The sequence below is a fragment of the Gastrolobium bilobum genome, unplaced genomic scaffold (genome assembly GCF_033153095.1).
Source record: "Gastrolobium bilobum isolate Gb01-03AN ecotype WA unplaced genomic scaffold, APGP_CSIRO_Gbil_v1 utg10537, whole genome shotgun sequence".
NCBI lineage: Eukaryota > Viridiplantae > Streptophyta > Magnoliopsida > Fabales > Fabaceae > Gastrolobium > Gastrolobium bilobum.
The window spans coordinates 208,059-228,152 of NW_026897921.1; the positions used below are offsets into that span (position 1 = coordinate 208,059).

Here is a 20,094-nt window from a genome sequence, read left to right on the forward strand (position 1 = left end):
AATTAGACAATAAACATAAGAATAAAAAAAAAATTTGTTGGTGCGCTGGGTGGGCCAGCCCTCCGGGCAGAACCATTTTGCCATCTCTAACTGTCAGCATTTTATATCAGCATGTAATATATTTTTATATTTATCCATAAAAATGATTCTTATAGTTGCGGCTGGATTATTATTGATGCTTCCCGACAAGTATACCGATCGCACAAGTAATATAATAGTAAGTAAAGTTCGTCTCCACAGGGATTGTGATCGTATATCAATTAATTGTTCCTTTTAAGACTGGAAGAGTTCAAAGGTTGTGACAAATATTGTCGAATTGTGTGGAATTGAGAACTGAAAATAAAGATTTGTTTTTGTAATTTTTGCTTATGAGAAATAGACAATAAAAATAAGAATTGGTTTGTGAAAATATGATAAAAGCATTGTAGCTAGAGTCCACTTACCTTATGATCTCCACTTATTACTTTGGATTGATTTACAATATTAATTTATAAAATTACTCGGATAAATTATTATCTAAAATAATTAGTTAAATCCCAATCCCTTGGCAATTTAACCCTTTAATCTCAATTGGAATCCTAATCCCTTAGCAACTCCTCATGAAAATTAAGCGATGAACTCAATAATTTAGGCATCCTCAATTCAATACACATCTATTCCTAGCATGCATACGAACCGTTATCCTACCCCCTTTCAGGATGAAAACCCCAATATTCTCATCTAGGGTTCTAACCCTCAGACTATTATCAACTATTAGAGTGATCAATTCTAATAAAGAAAATATAAAATACGAACAGGGTAGAGATAAAGATAATTATATAAACGAGCAATTATAAATCAATCCGCGTAACAAGGGTTCACATAGGATTTGTGACCTAACTACAATAAAGAGTAACTAGCCAAACATAATCATGGCTAAAAATTCAATATTCAATGAAATCATAAAATTAAAGAGAAGGAGAAGGAAAGAAACTTGATCTTCAGATTCCTCTCGGAGCACCACCGTCATCTCTCTCAGTAGAATAGGTCTGGATCCCTAATTCTGTCATAAGGATCCTATTTATAAGCCTCTTTTTTTTCTTCCAAAAATATCCTTCGCGCAGCACGGTATTATTTTCCCGCAAACCAGCGCCAATTGGCGCCACTTCGCGCCACGCTTCTGTCCAAAATTGCAAAGTCGGAACAACTTTTACGTAAAGTGGCGCCAGTTGGCGCCACTTACCTTCAACATTGGCGCCACTTTTGTCTCTTTTTGGCGCTAGTTGGCTTGGCAATATTGCTTCACCTTTATTCATTTTGGCGCCAAGTGGCGCCATTTCCCTGGAATTTGGCCTATGCAACACAATGCAACATGGAACTTTGTTTGCTTTCTTTTAATTTGGCGCCGGTTGGTGCCATGCTTCTGGAACTTGTATTTCTCTGCATCCGTGTGGAATTGCGTTAACATGCTTTTTATAATTTTCACTTCTTTTTGCTGTAAAAACACAACAAATAGGTGAGAAATATTATTGAAAAGAAAGAATCAATATCATTAGCAAATATGTATTTAAGTTGCTCTTTTATGACTCAATTCTTATCAATTTTAACACAGAAAATTACACTTGCCAGAGGCACATCAAACTATTCCCAGATTTAAATGTTGTTGTCCCCAGCAATGTACAAGACTCAATCCAGAAAAATCAATTATTCCAACATAACATCACACAGACAATCAATAGATCAATATGCTAAGCATGACTGAATCAATGCAAAGAACTCCTAACAATGTCTTCTATTCTCATAAAAATGTCAAAATCTAGCTTGAACACCCCTCACCAAGACAAAACATATAATGCTCAGCACTCAAGTGTTTGGGGGAGTAACAATCACTCAATCTATCATATTAGATACGAAAAATTATATGAAAGGCAGCAGCGAAATTAAGCAACAAATTTTAAGTTCAAATGTGTTCTAGCTTGCTTCCAACTATTTTTTTGTGAAAGATCTTGTCTTGATAAATATGTTTTGAAGTTATAAAATATGTCAAGGATCTTTTCCATGAATTTTTCAAATTTCTTTCAAGTATATAATAGTTATGATTATGCAATTTGAAAAACATGTTTACTTTGAGAAAAACTTTGAGCTCATGCAATGCAATCTATCATATACCCTCACATATATTCTAAGTCATAAAGATATATACTAAATATGATTTTAGACTTAGCTTTATGTTTTGTGTCTTGGATCTTTACTTGAACTTGATGTTTTGACTTGTTGGATATGACAATGCTTGACACTTTGTTGGTTTTGACCATTTTTCTCCATGGTTATGATATTGAACTTCTCTTAGATGATGTCCATGGTTAGTTGTCTTTGATCTTGGTGTTTCTCTTCTAACTATTTCTTGTTGCTCTTGATCCAATGATCTTGCCACTTTGATATGACATCACTCTTCTTGTGTGGCTGCATCATACATCTTCAATATCCACATATGGTTGATGCTTTTTGCTCTTGATCAAAGCTCTTCTCTTTTTGTTGTTGCCACTTTGTTATCATCAAAACATACATTGTATCTACAACCACAACACATCCTATTTATAGAGGAAGTATTTCATTTTTTGAACTAATTTTTATTGTAACAATTAATAACTTAACAATCAAAGTAGTGGGTAATTAATATAGATGTCTGCCACTAATGAATTTTGAATTTTAAATATATTCCCACCCACTTCAAATTTAAATTTAAATTTAAAAATTTAAAAATTAGTGGGACATTAATACAGATGTCTGCCACCAATGAATTTTGAATGTCAAATATTATCCCACCTTTTTTTAATATTTTTATTTTCGAATAATAAAAGATTTTCAAAAGAGGTAACTTTTCAAACTAATCTCAAGTGTGAACACAAAGCTGAGAATGAAAGACAGAGCGGCACGTCAGCAAAGTTTCCAATGGTGGGTTTAAGATTCTATAGATTAAGATACTAAAAAGTAGGTAGAGCAACCTGCACCAATTGATTGAGTGCCCACTTTAATTTATTATTATTTTAAAATAAATGAATAAATAAATAAATAAAGGACATAGTATACTGTGAAGGAAAGGGACATATAAAGTAAAAAATAATAGAAGAGAAAAGAAGGTATGCGGTTTCAAGGGAAATATTAATGGCAAAGTGTATGGTGGCAGGACAAGGCAATTACCTATGCAGTATCTAAAGTTTTTCCAAATACAAAATATCAATTTTGTATGTGGCATATTATGAGAAAGTTTTCAGAGAAGTTGTCCTATATGTACCAAGACTATGCGTCTTTTAAGAAGGAATTCAATAATCGTATCTATAAGTCCAATAGTATTCAAGAATTTGAAGACAACTGACATCGTCTTATTGTTGAGTATGGTCTTATTGGGAATGAGTGGATGCATTCACTTTATTCAATTAGATCCTCTTGGCTACCAATTTTAACCGTTCCACTTTTTTGGTCGGTATGCACATTACTCAGTGCAGCGAAAACATCAATGCATTCTTTGATGATTTTGTTACATCTGGCACTACCTTGAAAGAATTTGTGGTGAAATACAACCAAGCAATAGATACTCGCTACGAGTCATTGAAAAAGGAAAATTTTGAATCCATGCTTAAAGAAAGGTGCTTGCAATTTAATATGCTATTGGAGGAGCAAGTAGAAAAAATGTATACACGTGCAACTTATGTAAAGTTTGTTAATGAGCTCTCTCATATCCTATGTTTCTCCAAGGAGAAACTTAAAATTGATGGTGAATGGGTTACCTATCGAGTTTATAATAGGAGAGATATAAAAGACTAAACAACAGTTGAGATGAAGTTGGAAAGTAGAGAAGCTAGGTGTTCATGTATTTATTTTGAGTTCATGGGAATCCTATGTCTGCATGTTCTTGCTGTTTTTTTGTTGAAAATGTTAATGAGATACCTGAACGCTTCATTTTATGACGTTGGCGCAAGGAAGGAAATAATGTGTTCAGTAAAGATAGAGAAATGTGTTTTCTTAAAGGAGATGGGTTGGTTCATAGCCTTCACATAAGCTTTAAATGTAATGGACTTATTGAGCTTACATAGAGGTTAGATGAAGCATTTAAAATTATTTCTGATGGTCTTGATTCTCTTGATACATCTTCTGAAAAGTTCCCAATATATGGGAGAGTAATGGTCTTTGGGATACTGATGTTCAGTGCTTGAATTCTCAACTCAAAGAGTCTTCTACAATGAACTTGAAGGATCCCAACATTTTCCAGACGAAGGCTGAAAAAGGATTCGAAGCAAGATTAAAGAAGCATCAAAGCAAATCAATATTTGCTGAAATTGCAAGAAACGAGGACATAATAAGTGCACCTGCAAAGAAATAAATATGCATTGATTATAGATGTTTTTTTTCTGGATTGGGTTCTTTATTTATATGGCAATTCTGAATTAAATTATGATTGTAATGCATCCTTCCGCAGGGGAGGGGGTGCGGGACTCAAAACCACTGGGCTTCTCGCGGAACTTGAAGACCCTCATTTATAAAATATGTCAACCGGATACCAGATTGGTATATTTAAAGGTCAAGCACCCCTATTTGGTGAAAGAGTATATATATATATATATATATATATATATATATATATATATATATATATATGGGTAAGGATCATTTTACACCAGTGTAAGTTACACTCTTAATCTTGTCTGTTGATCTCATTTATATTTAAGGGCTCTAATTTTTTAGTAATGTGAGTCATTAGATATAAGTGGATCAATGGTCAAGATTGAGTGTAAGACTTCTAACTCTTACACCGGTGTAAGAATATCCTGCCCCTATATATATATATATATATGGGTTTTATAAGAGTTATGTTGTAGAAAAAATGATTTTGTTATGTTATAGAGATTCGTTTTGCGTGCCGTAGTTTTTTTTTTTGGATTTCTTCAAAACGTGCGGGTCTCACAAAATATTGTGTGTATAGGAAAATTTTTGTGATCATGTTAAATGATGAATGCAAAACCCTATATATATATATAGTAACCCGTGCCATTTTTTTTATTTTTAAAATAAAAGGTGGGCTCTTCTGCTGGTGTGTCATGATATAAATTGTATCCTGATGGACACTCAATGCTTCCTCTATATATATATATATATATATATATATATAAAGGAAAATATAAGTATTATGTTGTAGGAATGAGTTTTTTGTCCTACAATCAATTTTTAACTATGTACTAAGAAAAGTATATAGTTAAAATATTAAAGTTGCTAACGTGGAGAAGAGAGAAAAAATAACTTTAATATTATAAATATGTACTATCCTTAGTACATAATTAAAAATAGTTGCAACATGTCCTGCACCAGGACATTTGACGGACCCATATATAAAAGTATGGTTGTAATTTCGATAAAAAAATTTCCTACAGCAATCGATTTTAACTATATATTATGGGTAGTATATAGTTATAATGGTAAAAAAAACAAAAAAAAATTCTTCTCCACGTCAGTTAATAATGTCTGAGAAGAAAGAAAAAAATTATTTTATTATTATAACTATGTACTATTTGCCTATGTTGCATCGACGCCGACACAGTAAACGGGATACAACACGACACGACACTCTGACACGTTAATTTTAAAAAATGTTGAATTTCGACACGTTAGGACACGTTTTGATATTATATAATATTTTTTTAATTTATGTAGTGTATATTATATTTAGTATTCAATGATTTAATAAAAAAATAAAGCTAAAGTTATAATACCCATCAATTTTGCAAAGAAACATAATATATTCTAAATGTTTATATTAAACTCAATAAAATCGTAATCGTAATCTAACGAATTTAACAGTTGAAACTTAAAATGCAACACAATGTAACATTTGAATCTTTTTTGATTTTTTACGATGAATATTAGAGTATCGATAAGTGTCAGAAAGTTTCAAATATGACACGTCAAAATTTTTAAAGTGCTAATACTTCATAGCTATTTGTTGAAGAAAAAAAATCTTTGCGGTGAAAGAAGAAAAAATGTACCCTTAATTAAATAGGGCTGCGCGGACCAGAAACAATGAAGCCATCTTTGGCAATTAAGGTATAAGAAAATATTTTATAAAACACGAGGAGTGGATACTTTCGTCTTTTAAAATAGTTTAACAAAGAGGATGAGTGTAAACTCATGCCATAAATTTTCAAAGCGATAAGCCCTGTCATGATCCACGTCACACACGCTGGCAACTATAATAAAGCATTATTTTTTAAAGGAAATGTAATTCTCTTTTTCATATAATTTTTGCAGCAATTAATTAATATTATGTCTTATTTGTAAGATATAGTAATAATTTTTAAATTTTTTCTTTCTTTCCTTGTAAAGTTGTCTGCAGATATGGTGGAGAGAAAAAAAAATAATTTTAATATTATAATTATATCTTATTGATAAAATATAATGTTAATTAGTTATTACCAAAAAATTCTTCTGCAATGAAAAGAGAAGTTGAATACTCTTTTTTAAATACATGCTCTCTTTTTTAAAAAAAAAAAAAATTTATGGAAGGTGCGAACTCTTTATTTGATGATGGTAAATATAAAGTATTTTTTAAACTCAAAAACTTAAATTATTAAATAAATATCATATTAATACTTTTATATTATATTTATTTATTATGACTCATAACACAAGAGTTTATTAGCTTAAAGATTTATAGATCTTATCTTTCTATGCTAAGGAATTTTATAATTATAATTATTTATTAATAGATTGAAATGATAAAAATTGAACACATAACTATTTAAATATGAAAATTTTGATACCTTGTAAAGAAAAAAGTGGGGTGTGTGTGTTAGGAGTGTGTGTAGTGTAGGGTGTTGTGTTTAATTTCTTGTAACCTCCAAAAAAAAAAAAAGCTAAAAAAAATTAAATTGTTCAATAAAAATTACATTAATAATTTTATATTATATTTTTTCAAAAATAAATTACAATTCACGAAGTATAATAGTAAAAATATGAAATATTTACGAGCAAGTATTTTGGATTTAAACTCGACCCATATAATGGAGCGAAAAGTTGACGTGACGAGATTAATCAACTCCCATTGGCCTTTAATCAATTTCAAAGGAGCACTTCTCCCAATTTACTGACAAAGACTACCCTGCTATTGCCGTATCTAATTAAAGAGATATTTCCCGAAGTTAACCTTTTTTTATTCATTCGTTCATATGGCATGTGATTAAATGTCACTTATATAATTTATCAGGATTAATGTTCCACATGATTCATGATAGTGAAAGACACGACAATTCTTTAGAGAACATGTCGACTTTTTTGGTAATGTTATGATAAGATTGAATAAATTCCTCGTTGAGAATAAAAAATATTCTCAATGTGAAGGGATAAGCTAAGCATTGTTGTTATTATTACGGAAAATATATTTTACGCTCAGATAATCTTTTGGTCATGTCCTTAATGAAAAGGTGAGGTACTCTGCTGAATCGAGATAATTACAACCAACAAAACCAATTGACATTTAAAGAAACACCTCATTTAACAATATCTTATTCGTAAACATTCAAAATCTTATCCCAGTGATGATCCATTATCCATTTCATCTCATATTTTCCCTTCATATTTGTCTTTTACCATCTGGCTAATCTGTTAGAGAAATCTATTTGTTAATCATTTTTAATTTAATACTTGTTATGAACTAGTCGGGTGGCCTTACCCAACAATTTCAAATGGTTGCCCAACCAGGTCATAAACACTCGGCACCTATAGGCATTTGATTCCTCAGTTCATTTTTTTTTTTTTGGAGTCAATGTAGATAAGTTATTTACATTGAATCCAAAACAATATTATTTTAGGACGAAAATCAAGTTATTTTTATAATTATAATTTATTTTAGGGTTATTTCAGTACTTATTATCAATGTTATTAGAACCGGACCGGTCATTGACCCGGCCAAGGTACCGGATCATTGGGTCAATGGTTCAACCGGTGGGTCACTGGTTGAACCACATGAACCTATATATATATATATATATATATATATATATATATATATATATATATATATATATATATATATATAAATTTATATTTTATACTTAATTACATAATAAATATTTTGAATGATGTCATCTAAACAATAACCTGATGTAGTTTAGTGGTATTTGTTATATTACATATCCTCAATGGAAGGATTTCGAACCCCATTGGATGTAATTTTTGAATTAATTCTCTTAACTTAATAGTTATATAATAAATATATTAAATGGTGTATTTTATTCAACTGATAATGGTGGTCTAGTGGTTTGAAGTGGCGCTGCTCACTTCAATATGTCGGGTTTGAATCCCACCTATTGCGAAAAAATATTTTGTAGCTAATTTTAAAAATTAGGGTTTATCACCGGGTCACTGGGTCAAACCCGGGTCACATACTTAAGCGGTCCAATGTCACAACCGGACCGGTTGATGGGCCGGTTATCGGTCGGATCGGTCGGGCCGATCCGGTTTTAATAACAGTGCTTATTATTGTTGCTCTAAATCATTTTAATTTTCTTGAAAATATGTTTTAATTTTTTTTTATAATTTTTTTTGTATACTTATATATCTCTTCCTATCTCTCTCATACACACATAATATATATATATATATATATATATATATTTATTTATTTATTTATTTAATAATCAATTTAATTTTTAAAAAAATTAGTCAAGCCAATGTCTATCTACCAAAAGGAATAAAATTCTCTTTTGTGACAAAAATATACTAAATATATAATTATTTTTATAAAAATAATCTGCACCTAATAATTTAATTTTTTGGAAAAATTTACTCAGAGAAATTCAACAGATCTTCACATATTCAACACACATGACATGCCAAAATCAATGAAGAAAAAGTGGAGTTATTTCAAAATATATCCTTTTGAAAAAAATGAAAGAAAAAAAGAGTGAGAATCAAATATACAAAAGGTATCATAAAAAAGTCGCTCACGGTGGAAAATTAATCCTAACCCTACTAATATTCTTAGAATGGAATAGCTTACTATATGGCAAAACCACTGGAATTTCAAACAAAAAGGAAAAATGAAGATTATTTAATGTATTTCTTTTAATAAAAATAAGGACTTATTATCTCTTGCAAATATGGTCTCTTTAAGGATTATTTTGCAAATTTATTATTAAAAATATATATAGGACAATTTATAATTTATTACCTCTATTTTACGTGATTATTCTTAAGTCCATATAGGCATGAATTTTGAAACTCCAAAATTCTAATACTAAGGGGACGTTTGGTAGAGGAGAAATTTTTTTTATCCGGGAATCTCAATTTTCAAAAATATGATTTTTACATTCAATTTACGATAATATCTTAAAATTAAAAATTTTAAAAAATTCAATTTTCTGAAAATCCCTAAAAATTCCGCATACCAAACAAGCCCTAAAGTGTGAGTTGTTGTGAAGTTAGAGTTACGTCTTTATCGGGTAAAAGGGAGATTTGAATGGCCACGGTAACTTTACATTTTGGTAGAATAATCACTTATTAAATAGTGATTACAGATGCCTATCTTGTATAAAAGAGAGGAATATATAAAAATGAAAATATTCTCTTATGATCAGAGAGAAAAGAGTCACAATTGCTCTTGTGATATGCCTCACTACATGTGAGGATGTGCTCCATTAAGTGGGCACAATGAGCCATGTATGGAGCGAATGATCCTCTATTTTGAGGTCATAACCCCCTTGTGAGCCTTGACGGGTCAGTCCATACATTTTCGAACAATGGAGACGTCCAAAACAAATGGATTATTTATTGAATTTAATTAAGAATTTCTCCCTTGACATTAAGCATGTGAGATTAATGACACAGTCATAAAAAAAGCAAAATTCGCACTAATTTAAGCAGAACAATGCAATGCAATAATGGGTTGGTAAGTAATCAGATTTAAAAAAACTCTCCAAATTTTTTTATACATAACAAATAAGAAAAGATTATACTTACAACTTATTTTCATTTACAATCTCTTACAACTCATATCTTAACCGTTGATTTCTGTCAATTAACAGTTAATATTTTCACAAATAAAATTTATTAATTAATTATTAATTCACAATAAATAATAATCATTGATTGACGAAAATCAACAATTAAAATATAATTATAAGAGGTTCTAAACAAAAATAAGTTAGTATAACTTCGATTAAAAAATAATAAGAACGGAAGGGGCAAACTTATGCTATATTACCTTTTTAAATCTTAATATTGTCTAATATAAAAGTTAATGAAATTGAGGGGACAATAGCCCTCCCTTGCTCCATCAGGGGGTGAGGTCACACTTGGACAGACAGAAACTACGTGTCAACATCTGACATGGTAACACCACAAATCAGTACTTAAAAGGTGTGGTACTGAATAAATTTTCATAAAACGTGTATGGTCACGACGCAATCTCAATTCTCAGCGACATAACCCAGGAACGTTGCACCCGCATCACCATCATAATTCAGCTGTTTCGAAGTTTCACCAGCAACGTGTCGCCTCGTAATTGGTTTTTTTCTCTTGAATCACGAGAGTATGAAGCTTTATTGTTCATTTCATAATTCATAGTCTTCCGCCAATGAAACAACCAAATTATTCTTTTCTCCTCTTAAAATTTTAAGATTATTAATAATATTTTTTTTCAACGATGATCAGCTAAATTCGTTGTTCTTTTTTTTTTTCTGTTTAGTTTAACTTATAAATAATACTATAATAGTGATTAAATGGACGTAACGTTGTTCTTGGCAAATAATTAGGTGATTAGTATGTCCCTAGATAGACACTTTTTTCGTACAACCCTAGATAGACCGTTGTTTTTAAGAATACTAGAATACCGCATTTGATGGTTGTTGAAGTGCTTCCACTTGCAGCAATTTTATATAGTTTAAAAGCAAAATATCTTGGCCAATACATTGTGCATCTAAATATTTTAAAGACTAACAAAGCAAAACAACAAATTGGTTGTTCTTTAATCATTCATGTTGCTATATTTAAAAGGACTCGTACTAATCCTTATCTTTTCAACCTCATCTTATAATTTTGAAAATATGTTATTTGAGCTTAATTAAAATAAATAAAACTAATAAAACTTATCAAACATTCAATATTTATCAACAATTAAAAAATAAAAAAAAATTATTAGTTAAATTTATTAAAATATTTAGTTTATTTTATTTTAATTAAAATAAATAATATAAAATGAGCCGACATATAGACTTATAGGCTAAATCTAATATAAATAAGCCATAAATTTTCAAAATAAACTTTTTTAAAGGTATGAGTCTTCTATATTTTATTGAATATATTAGGTCAGGTTTAACCTAATGTAGATCGGATCGTAACAGGCCGACTGACTTATTTATATCCTATTAGTATTTTAATATATCATTTTACAGGCACAATTTATTTATTTTTATATTTATAGCATTTTACATTTTAAAAAACAGAAATTTTATTATTATTTATTTCATTCATTATCTCTTCTTCACTTATAAAATTGTCTTGCCTTCCCTTCCAATTTATCTACAATTTGACAATTTTAGCATATTTCAAGCACCCATATCAAAGGTCAATTTTCACTTGCCCTTAAAATTTTATTGTGAGTGATTGCTTTTAATAATAATTCTAAACTTCTTTGAAAATTTATATATATATATATATATATATATATATATATATATATATATATATATAAAGAGTTACAAATTATGCCTTAATAAGTAAATGACAAATTTTACTTTGGTGATAATCTATTTTAAATCTTTAATTTTCTGTGGAAGCTTTCATCTTTTGATACACGATAAAAGGATTTTAAAAAGAAAAACATTTGAAGACTGAAAATAAATAATAAAATGATAAACAATTTAATTTTTTTAAATTTTAAATAAAGATAAAATAAAAAAATAATATGAAATTACAACATAGTTATCAGTATCTTACTATACACGATACGATTCATACGATACAATATGATTCATAATCCCAGCGATACGTATCATGAGGTATATCAGAAAGGAGTTTGTATCGAACAATACGATATTATATCTTACGATGCATCATGCAATATGAAAATTAAATCAAAATTTTTAATATAAAAAATAAAGTTTTGTTTTGGGGTTTGGCGTTTGTCATTTTAAATGACATAAGTTATGTCATTTTAGGAGAGAGATAGACACAAAAAAACAGAAATCATGGGAGAGAGAAAGTGAGTGGTTTTTTTTAATTTAAAATTCAAATTTTCTGTGTCTGTATCTCTCTTAAAATGACATAACTTTCTGCCATTTAAAATGACAAATACTTTTCTCTTTGTTTTGTGATTTAAATTAAAAAATAATCTAAAATGATCCTTTTTGAAAGACGATTATGGATTAGTTATATCACTGATAGATAGATGATAATAGTGATAATTTTAGTCATAATGATTGATAAGTAGAAGAATAATTGATTTGTATTTTAATTACTTATATCTTTTGCTTATTGGATCCTTTTGGAATCATATGATGTTAATTATAGGGGAATGATATTGTAACAACCAATTAGTGTTACTACCAATCAATTTCACCGTTAGATCGATTACGTGGATCCAACGATTATATTTATTTTCATCTTTGTATGGCTATGATTATCCGTATTTAATACTTTATATTTTTTCCATCTTTGTATGTTTATGATTTTTCATATTTAATGCTTTCACATTAAATACGGAAAATCATAATCATACAAAAATGGAAATAAATAAAACCGTTAGATCAACATAATCGATCTAACGGTGAAATTGATTAATAATAATATTAGTAGTAACATTAATTGATTGTTATAATATTTTACTCCTTAATTACATTATATAATTTTAAATTATTTTTTATTATAATTTTATGGGATAGGATATTGTGACACACAAATAATGTTACGCATAATGTTACGACCACATCTTAACCGTGGATTTCCACCGATCAACGGTTATCATTTATTACAAATTAATAATTAATTAAAGTAGAAGCACCGAATCACCGAATGACATGTCACCATCACCCCTTAATCACTAAGCAAGACAGAGCACAAGTTTATAAGAAGCGGCTCCGTAGCCGTTTGTGTGTTCTCAAATTCCTCGTCTTACGTTAAAAACATATCACATTTTGTCTCTTCACGTATTTCTCTCTCTCACCTATTCGTCGTTGCTCCTTCTTCTTCTTCTTCTCATTCATTGAAGTTTGCATCCACAATTAGATAAACAATAATCCTCAAACCCCATTTCAGGTATATTGAGACACCCTGATCTGTTTTCTTCACAATGTTTCTGAGTTTTTTTTTTCTTTCAAATTTTTACTCTTCTCGCTGTTAGAAAGTTTGAAGCTTTATTTGTTTGCCTTGGAGTTTGAGATCATTATGAATGTCAACGCCATTTTAAGCGTTTTCTCACTGTTTTGTTTTGCATTTCACTGAGTCACAAGATACTCCACTCTCTCTGCCCTCCCATATTTGTTAATATTTGGTGGGGTGGGGTAGATAGAGGGTGTGCTATTCTGCTTCTTTTTTCATCTCTTTTGAGGCATTTTTGTTGATACAAGTATATATCTGTTAATGGCAATTTAATAGTTTCTCTATTCATTTCTTGTAGCAGTTTTTTTTATTTTTTTTGGCTGCTACTGTGCTAATTTTCATTTATTGAATTATTGTATTATGGTATTGCACACAGATGTGTTGATAGTTTTAGTTTTACCAATTATAAAAGGGCAACAAGGCAAACCCTAGTTCACAAAGCTCCTCAACTTTGTTTGAGGGTAGAAAATGAGGTTGGATTCTACTCAAAAAGCCTATTTATTAAGCTTGAACATGTGATGTTTTGGTTGCTTCAATACTCGCCCTCTTACCAATAATAAAGCACAGATGAAGGATTCATGTACTTATTCATCACTATCCTTCACAACATGCTGTTACAACTTGCAAGGACTAGTGACATGTGGAACAAACGTGAAAGAAGGTAGACAGAACGGGAGATTATGATAGTTAGGTCGTGATTTGATGGAAAGTGGAAACACATGCATATAGAAGCTTGTATTGTAGTGCCAAATTTCAGCCTTGTAGAATTTCCTTTGCTTATGAAGTTCTATCAAATTCTTCCGCTTTTAGAAAATCCACAAAGATATGTGACCACTGATTTATTTGTATGTCTAGCTCTCTATGGTAAGAAATCACCTGTTTTTGCTTCAAAACAGAATGATGGTCTTGCTTGTTACATGTGTCCCGTTCAAGTCTCAAGCCAATTGGTGTGTTGTATTAAGTATTGACAATGTCAGGGTGCTTATGTAACCAGCTGATTGATTATTTGATTCAACCATATTGCTTCAACATAGCATATTGTCACCTCCAGTGTATATCTATTCCTAATTTTGACAGCATATACTTTTGTATTTGTTCAAATGAAATGAGTTTTCTTTTTGTCTGTCTTGAATCATTTTTTAGAATCTTACCATTTGCAATTTGAATCTCATGATTCAATATGATTTGGCAAGCCAGTGATTCGTATCACGGTTGATAAATCAAAGATGGTTTTGAATTGTGCGGCATATGCGTGAATCTGTGTGATTTCGTATCACGGTTATGAATCTTATGATTCAATGAGTCATTAATTTATTTTTTCCTTTTTTACTTTGCTTTCATCAAGTCTCATAAAATAAATTAAAAAGTTAAATAAATTTAAATTGTTAAATTAAAAGGAACTAAAGGAACGTTACTGAATCATCCTATTTGATTATTCTATTGTCTTGTTTCCGTTTTTTTTAAGAGGGGGTTGACAGACTCACTCATCTACTCTATGCATCTTATTTGTCTATTTTATTATTGCTCTTTTTCATTCTTTTGAAGTAGAGGCTTCACATAATCATTTAGTCACTCTATATACTCCTTATTTTTTGTTGTTGTTGAATATATACTCCCTATTTAGTTATATAACTCCTCTGTTTTTATTCTTCCGAAGCATAGGCTTCACACAGTCAGTTTATGTGACTCAATTAAGACTTATGACTTATAATTTTATTTTATGAGAGTTACAGTTAAGTTGTTTTTTCAATTCCTAAATTATACTTTATTTATAAGATATATTTCAAGCTATTTATGGGATTGTTTAAAGTTGCCTACTAAATTTATGTCTTTCTTTCAGGTGTGCTTTTCACTAGATGTTTTACTTCAGGGTAGTTGAAATTTAGCCAGGTGCTGCTTTATTCCTTGACCATTCCACAAGGTTTTTAAGAAGTTCATCTTCTTCAGTATTCTCTAGTGTCACTACTAAAACTAAGGAATGCTGAAAGATGTGCTTGAAAGTAAAAAATTCCTTCTCTGAGATTAATGAGCTTGTAGCTCCACCTGAGCTAGCCTTTTTAATTCTTGATGAGATTGGATTTTTATTCCACTGCCTATATCTATTTTGTGCTCATGTACCTGAGGTGGCTGGAAATCCAAGCAGTTGTATGATGCCAAAATGTGATGTTTCTGAAGACGGTTGAGTGTTGAGCATCTTTTCAATAGTTTACAAATTTCTGGTAACATAAGTACCTGTACTTAGTATATTATACTATTGAAAGTAGCATCAGTCGTACGCAACAAGTATTACCAGAGATGGAACGGAAGGGAAGTGTGCTTATGCAGCGATATGAACTGGGGAAATTATTAGGCCAAGGAACCTTTGCAAAGGTCTACCATGCTAGGAACCTTGTAACTGGCATGAGTGTGGCCGTTAAGGTAATTGATAAAGAAAAGATTTTGAAAGTTGGGATGATTGATCAGATTAAGCGTGAAATTTCAGTGATGAAATTAGTCAGACATCCACATGTGGTTGAGCTTTATGAGGTAATGGCCAGTAAAACCAAAATTTACTTTATCATGGAGTATGCAAAAGGTGGCGAGCTCTTCGACAAGGTAGCCAAAGGAAAGCTCAAGGTGGATGTTGCTAGGAAATATTTTCAGCAACTCATTTGTGCAGTTGACTACTGCCACAGCAGGGGCGTGTCTCATCGAGATTTAAAACCTGAAAATCTACTATTGGATGAAAATGAGAATTTGAAGGTTTCAGACTTTGGGTTGAGTGCCATTGCTGAATCTAAGTGCCAAGATGGATTACTCCACACTACATGTGGTACCCCTGCCTATGTTGCTCCAGAAGTGATAAACAGAAAGGGTTATGATGGGAGCAAAGCTGATATATGGTCATGTGGGGTAATCTTGTATGTTCTATTGGCTGGTTATCTTCCATTCCAGGATTCAAATCTGATGGAGATGTACAGGAAAATAGGTAAAGGGGAATTCAAATTTCCTAAATGGTTTTCACCCGATGTTCGCCGGCTGTTGTCCAAAATCTTGGATCCAAACCCAAATACCAGGATATCAATGACCAATATCATGAAAAATTCTTGGTTTAGAACGGGGTTAGAGAAGCCTGTTATTATTGAAACCGAAAACAAAGGACTAGCTTCTCAGGATGCTGATGGAGCATTTGAAGTTTGTGAGAATAGTGGTCCTATTGCAGATTCAAATCAAGAACAGGCTAAGCCTTCTAATCTAAATGCTTTTGATATCATCTCCTTCTCAATTGGTTTTGATTTATCTGGTTTGTTTGAGGACACTCTTCATAAGAAAGAGATGCGGTTTACTTCTAACAAGCCTGTCTCAGTTATAATCTCTAGGTTGGAAGAAATTTGCAAGTGTCTTCACTTGAAAGTAAAGAAGAAAGATGGAGGTTTGTTCAAGTTGGAAGGTTCCAAGGAAGGCAGGAAAGGGGCTTTGGGTATTGATGCTGAGATTTTTGAGATTACTCCACTCTTTCATATGGTGGAACTTAAGAAGTCTAATGGGGATACCTTGGAGTTCCAGAAGCTTCTGGAACAGGACATTAGACCAGCACTTAAGGACATTGTTTGGACCTGGCAAGGAGAACAACCACAGCAACTCCAACATGAAGTAGTGCAGGAAGAGCAACAGCCTTCTCATACTGTCCCTGCCCAGTTAGAGGCTGTACCACAGTGAACTTCATAAACAATATTGCATCACTAAGTTTTTGTATGCCCTGTGCTTCTTTTTTCATTTTCTTGGTCAAGTGCATAATTTGACAGTAGTCATACAATAAGGTGGCTATAGTTAAGTCTCCTCCTCTCTGTATGGATACTTAAAAAGCTTGTACTCCTAAATTGCAAATTTTGACCATTTGGGTTTTCTATGTCATCCCTCATGATGCTTTTTATTGCTGCACATAATATTGAACTGGCATCTGCATTTTGAAGTTTAAGTTGTGACATAAGGAGCTTGCAGTAACTAAGATAGCATAGCTTACTTAAGCATCCATCACATGACAGCCTAACCCTCTATGTTCCCTTTCTAAATGAAACTACTTGGTAGTCTCTATTGGTGTAGTCTTCTTAAATTTATGTTTCAATATCAAGTTGCCTTTGATTTGGGGCTGTTCTGTTTTGTATTATGCATTTTATTTGAAAGGGGTTTCAGAAATGCCATTGGGTAAAAATAAAAATAAAAATGATATCATATATTACTTTTATTGACCAATAAGTGAGTTAACATTAACCACTTACATTGAGGTTATGGTGAATAACTAGTAATTAATTTTATTAATTCAAATAATGTGATTGACTTAATGATAAGAGGTAATTTAAGTACACCTAAATAAAATAAATTTGGTTAAATCAACTTGAAGGTGGGTTAATTCTAGCAGTGGTGTGAATACCACTTCAACAATCAACTGAGGCCATAGTTTGATCAAAAGAAAATTATACCTGGGCTATTCATTATTCTGGGGAAATTTTTTAACCTTGATTTTTTTTTGAGGAAACAACAGTCAACAAATGATACATATTACATAAATTGTGGTAAAGAACAAAGTGAAATCAAAGCTTTGAAAGTTATATTGGATTTAAGAAGACATACAATTTTGTTGAACAAATATCATATGCACGGATTATCTAATATACCAAAAGGCATTATTTCAACTTATATTTAAGCCTTTTATAGTAGGTAATTGAAATGTTCAATCATGTTTTTCCACTGCAATACTTTGTGATCAAGTTCAGGTCAATTTTTTTTTTTCTCACAATCTGACTTGAAATAAAGGGTCAACTTGGACCCAGAGACATAGTTCACTGCAGTCATGTTATTCCTTGATTTATTCCACAAATTCATAGATCCAGTTACATAGAGACACAAATCACTAGGTGCTATATTAATTATGTAAATATTCGTGAATTCTTTTTTAAAAAAATTGAATTTAAAATTGAAAAAATAAAAAAATTGATTTTTTAAATAATTAACATGAATAATTAATGTAAAACAATATGAATGAAAAAATAAAGACGTACATGCATAAAATAAAATGCGGGAAAGGTCATTTTTCATACCTGCGACCATTTAAAAGTTGCAAAATAAATATTATTAATTAATTTATTTATTTATAAACTACACATTTTCTAAGTCAAGGGACCCCCATTTTTATAATTGGCTGTTGAACAATATTTTAACATAAAAACGTAAAACGATACGGATAGTTTTTTTTTTAATACAAGTAAGAATTGAACACATGATCTAATATAACTTACTCAAATCCTTCACGATTAAACCATTCCTAGTGACTTTGATAGGGACAATAATTAGAAATGTGGTTAATGAAACATACTAAATAGTTTTTAAAGTCAAACTATAACTGAAATCCTATATATTGGAGATCTTTAATGTTCATGTAACGTTTAACATTCTTCCGTTTTGACTCCAATATATTTATCGGAGTCATAAAATCAGGAAACTTTATACGGAAGAGACAAAATTATATGAATCAGTCAAAAAATATATATATGAATCATGGTAATAAGTCAAACCATAACGTACATGAACCTTGGATACACCACCCCAAGAGCTAGCTCAAAAGGTGAGAGTGCCCAAGACCTTATAAACTCCACATTAGCTGCACATACAACCAATGTGGGACTATATATCTCAACACGCCCCCTCACACAAGAGTCCATTGGGCTTGAAGAGTGGATAATGCAACAGGCCCAGCCTACCTGTGCTAAGAAACGCCACAAGAGAAAGTGGGGGACGACGAGGCTCTGATACCATATAAAGAACCTTGGGATACACAATCCCAAAAGCTAGCTCAAAGGGTGAGAGTGTCCAAGACCTTATAAACTCCACATTAGTTGCACATACAACCAATGTGGGACTATATATCTCAACATACATTATCATATTAATATATGAATAATGTAATAAGTATTATCATGTATTATAAACCATTTTACCTCCTAACTAGAACATATCACTTAGTAAATAAACCTTGTGTTTATTGAAGGATCAATAATATTTTTTATTCTCAACAAATGAATATGTACACTAAAGTGAGAAAATGAGAAAAAGATCACAAACAACAAGAATCATTTATAACCAACAGCCTTCATTCAATTGGACAATTTCATTAAATCTCTTACTTTGCCAGATGCCACAGAAATCACCAGTTTGCTCATGGCATTCTACCAGATAATAGATTCATTGCAACTCATGGCTTGTAAAACATTTCAGGATAATTCTCATTTCTGGTATCATAGTTAGAATCTTGTGAATACACTATGTGATCACTATGAAGTGCTTATTTCTTTACTCTATCTTAATTTGCATGGACATTCTTCTCCAGATGATGTTGTTCAACTAGTTGTTCAATAGTTCTGAGTGATTGTTGAACAATTGGATCTATTGGATTAATAGCATGAGGTTTAGAATCTTCAACGATTGGTTCTTAACATTGGTTTAGCTAAAAGGGTACTGTGAATAACATCCAAATTTATACTTGATGTGGAAAGTTAAGAATCTGAATTATCTTTTTCAAAAAATAAGTTTTTAGGTTAATCCTCCCACTAATTAAGTCATTTTCAAGAAATTTAATATTTCCCAATTCCACAATCCTATTGATATGAAATAGATAATAAATTTTGTAAATTTTAAACCTTTTAGCGTATACAACAAAATATCCACTAATAGTCTTAGGTCTAGCTTCTTTTCTTTTGGATTGTAGGGCTCGTT

The 20,094-nt window shown here is 30.9% G+C and overlaps 1 protein-coding gene across 2 annotated transcripts; it reads left to right on the top strand.

The window, feature by feature from the left end:
• Nucleotides 1–13,141: 13,141 nt before the first annotated feature.
• On the top strand, nt 13,142–17,236 carry LOC133311479 (CBL-interacting protein kinase 2-like). 2 transcript variants are annotated; one of them, XM_061512536.1, is made up of 3 exons: nt 13,142–13,281; nt 15,185–16,518; nt 16,564–17,236. In XM_061512536.1, the coding sequence occupies exons 2-3, from the start codon at nt 15,640–15,642 to the stop codon at nt 17,041–17,043; spliced, it is 1,359 nt and encodes a 452-aa protein (XP_061368520.1). In that variant the 5' UTR covers nt 13,142–13,281; nt 15,185–15,639; the 3' UTR covers nt 17,044–17,236. The 2 variants fall into 2 exon arrangements, with proteins under 2 accessions (XP_061368520.1, XP_061368519.1); XM_061512535.1 differs by having other exon boundaries at nt 15,185–17,236.
• The last annotated feature ends 2,858 nt before the right edge of the window (nt 17,237–20,094 follow it).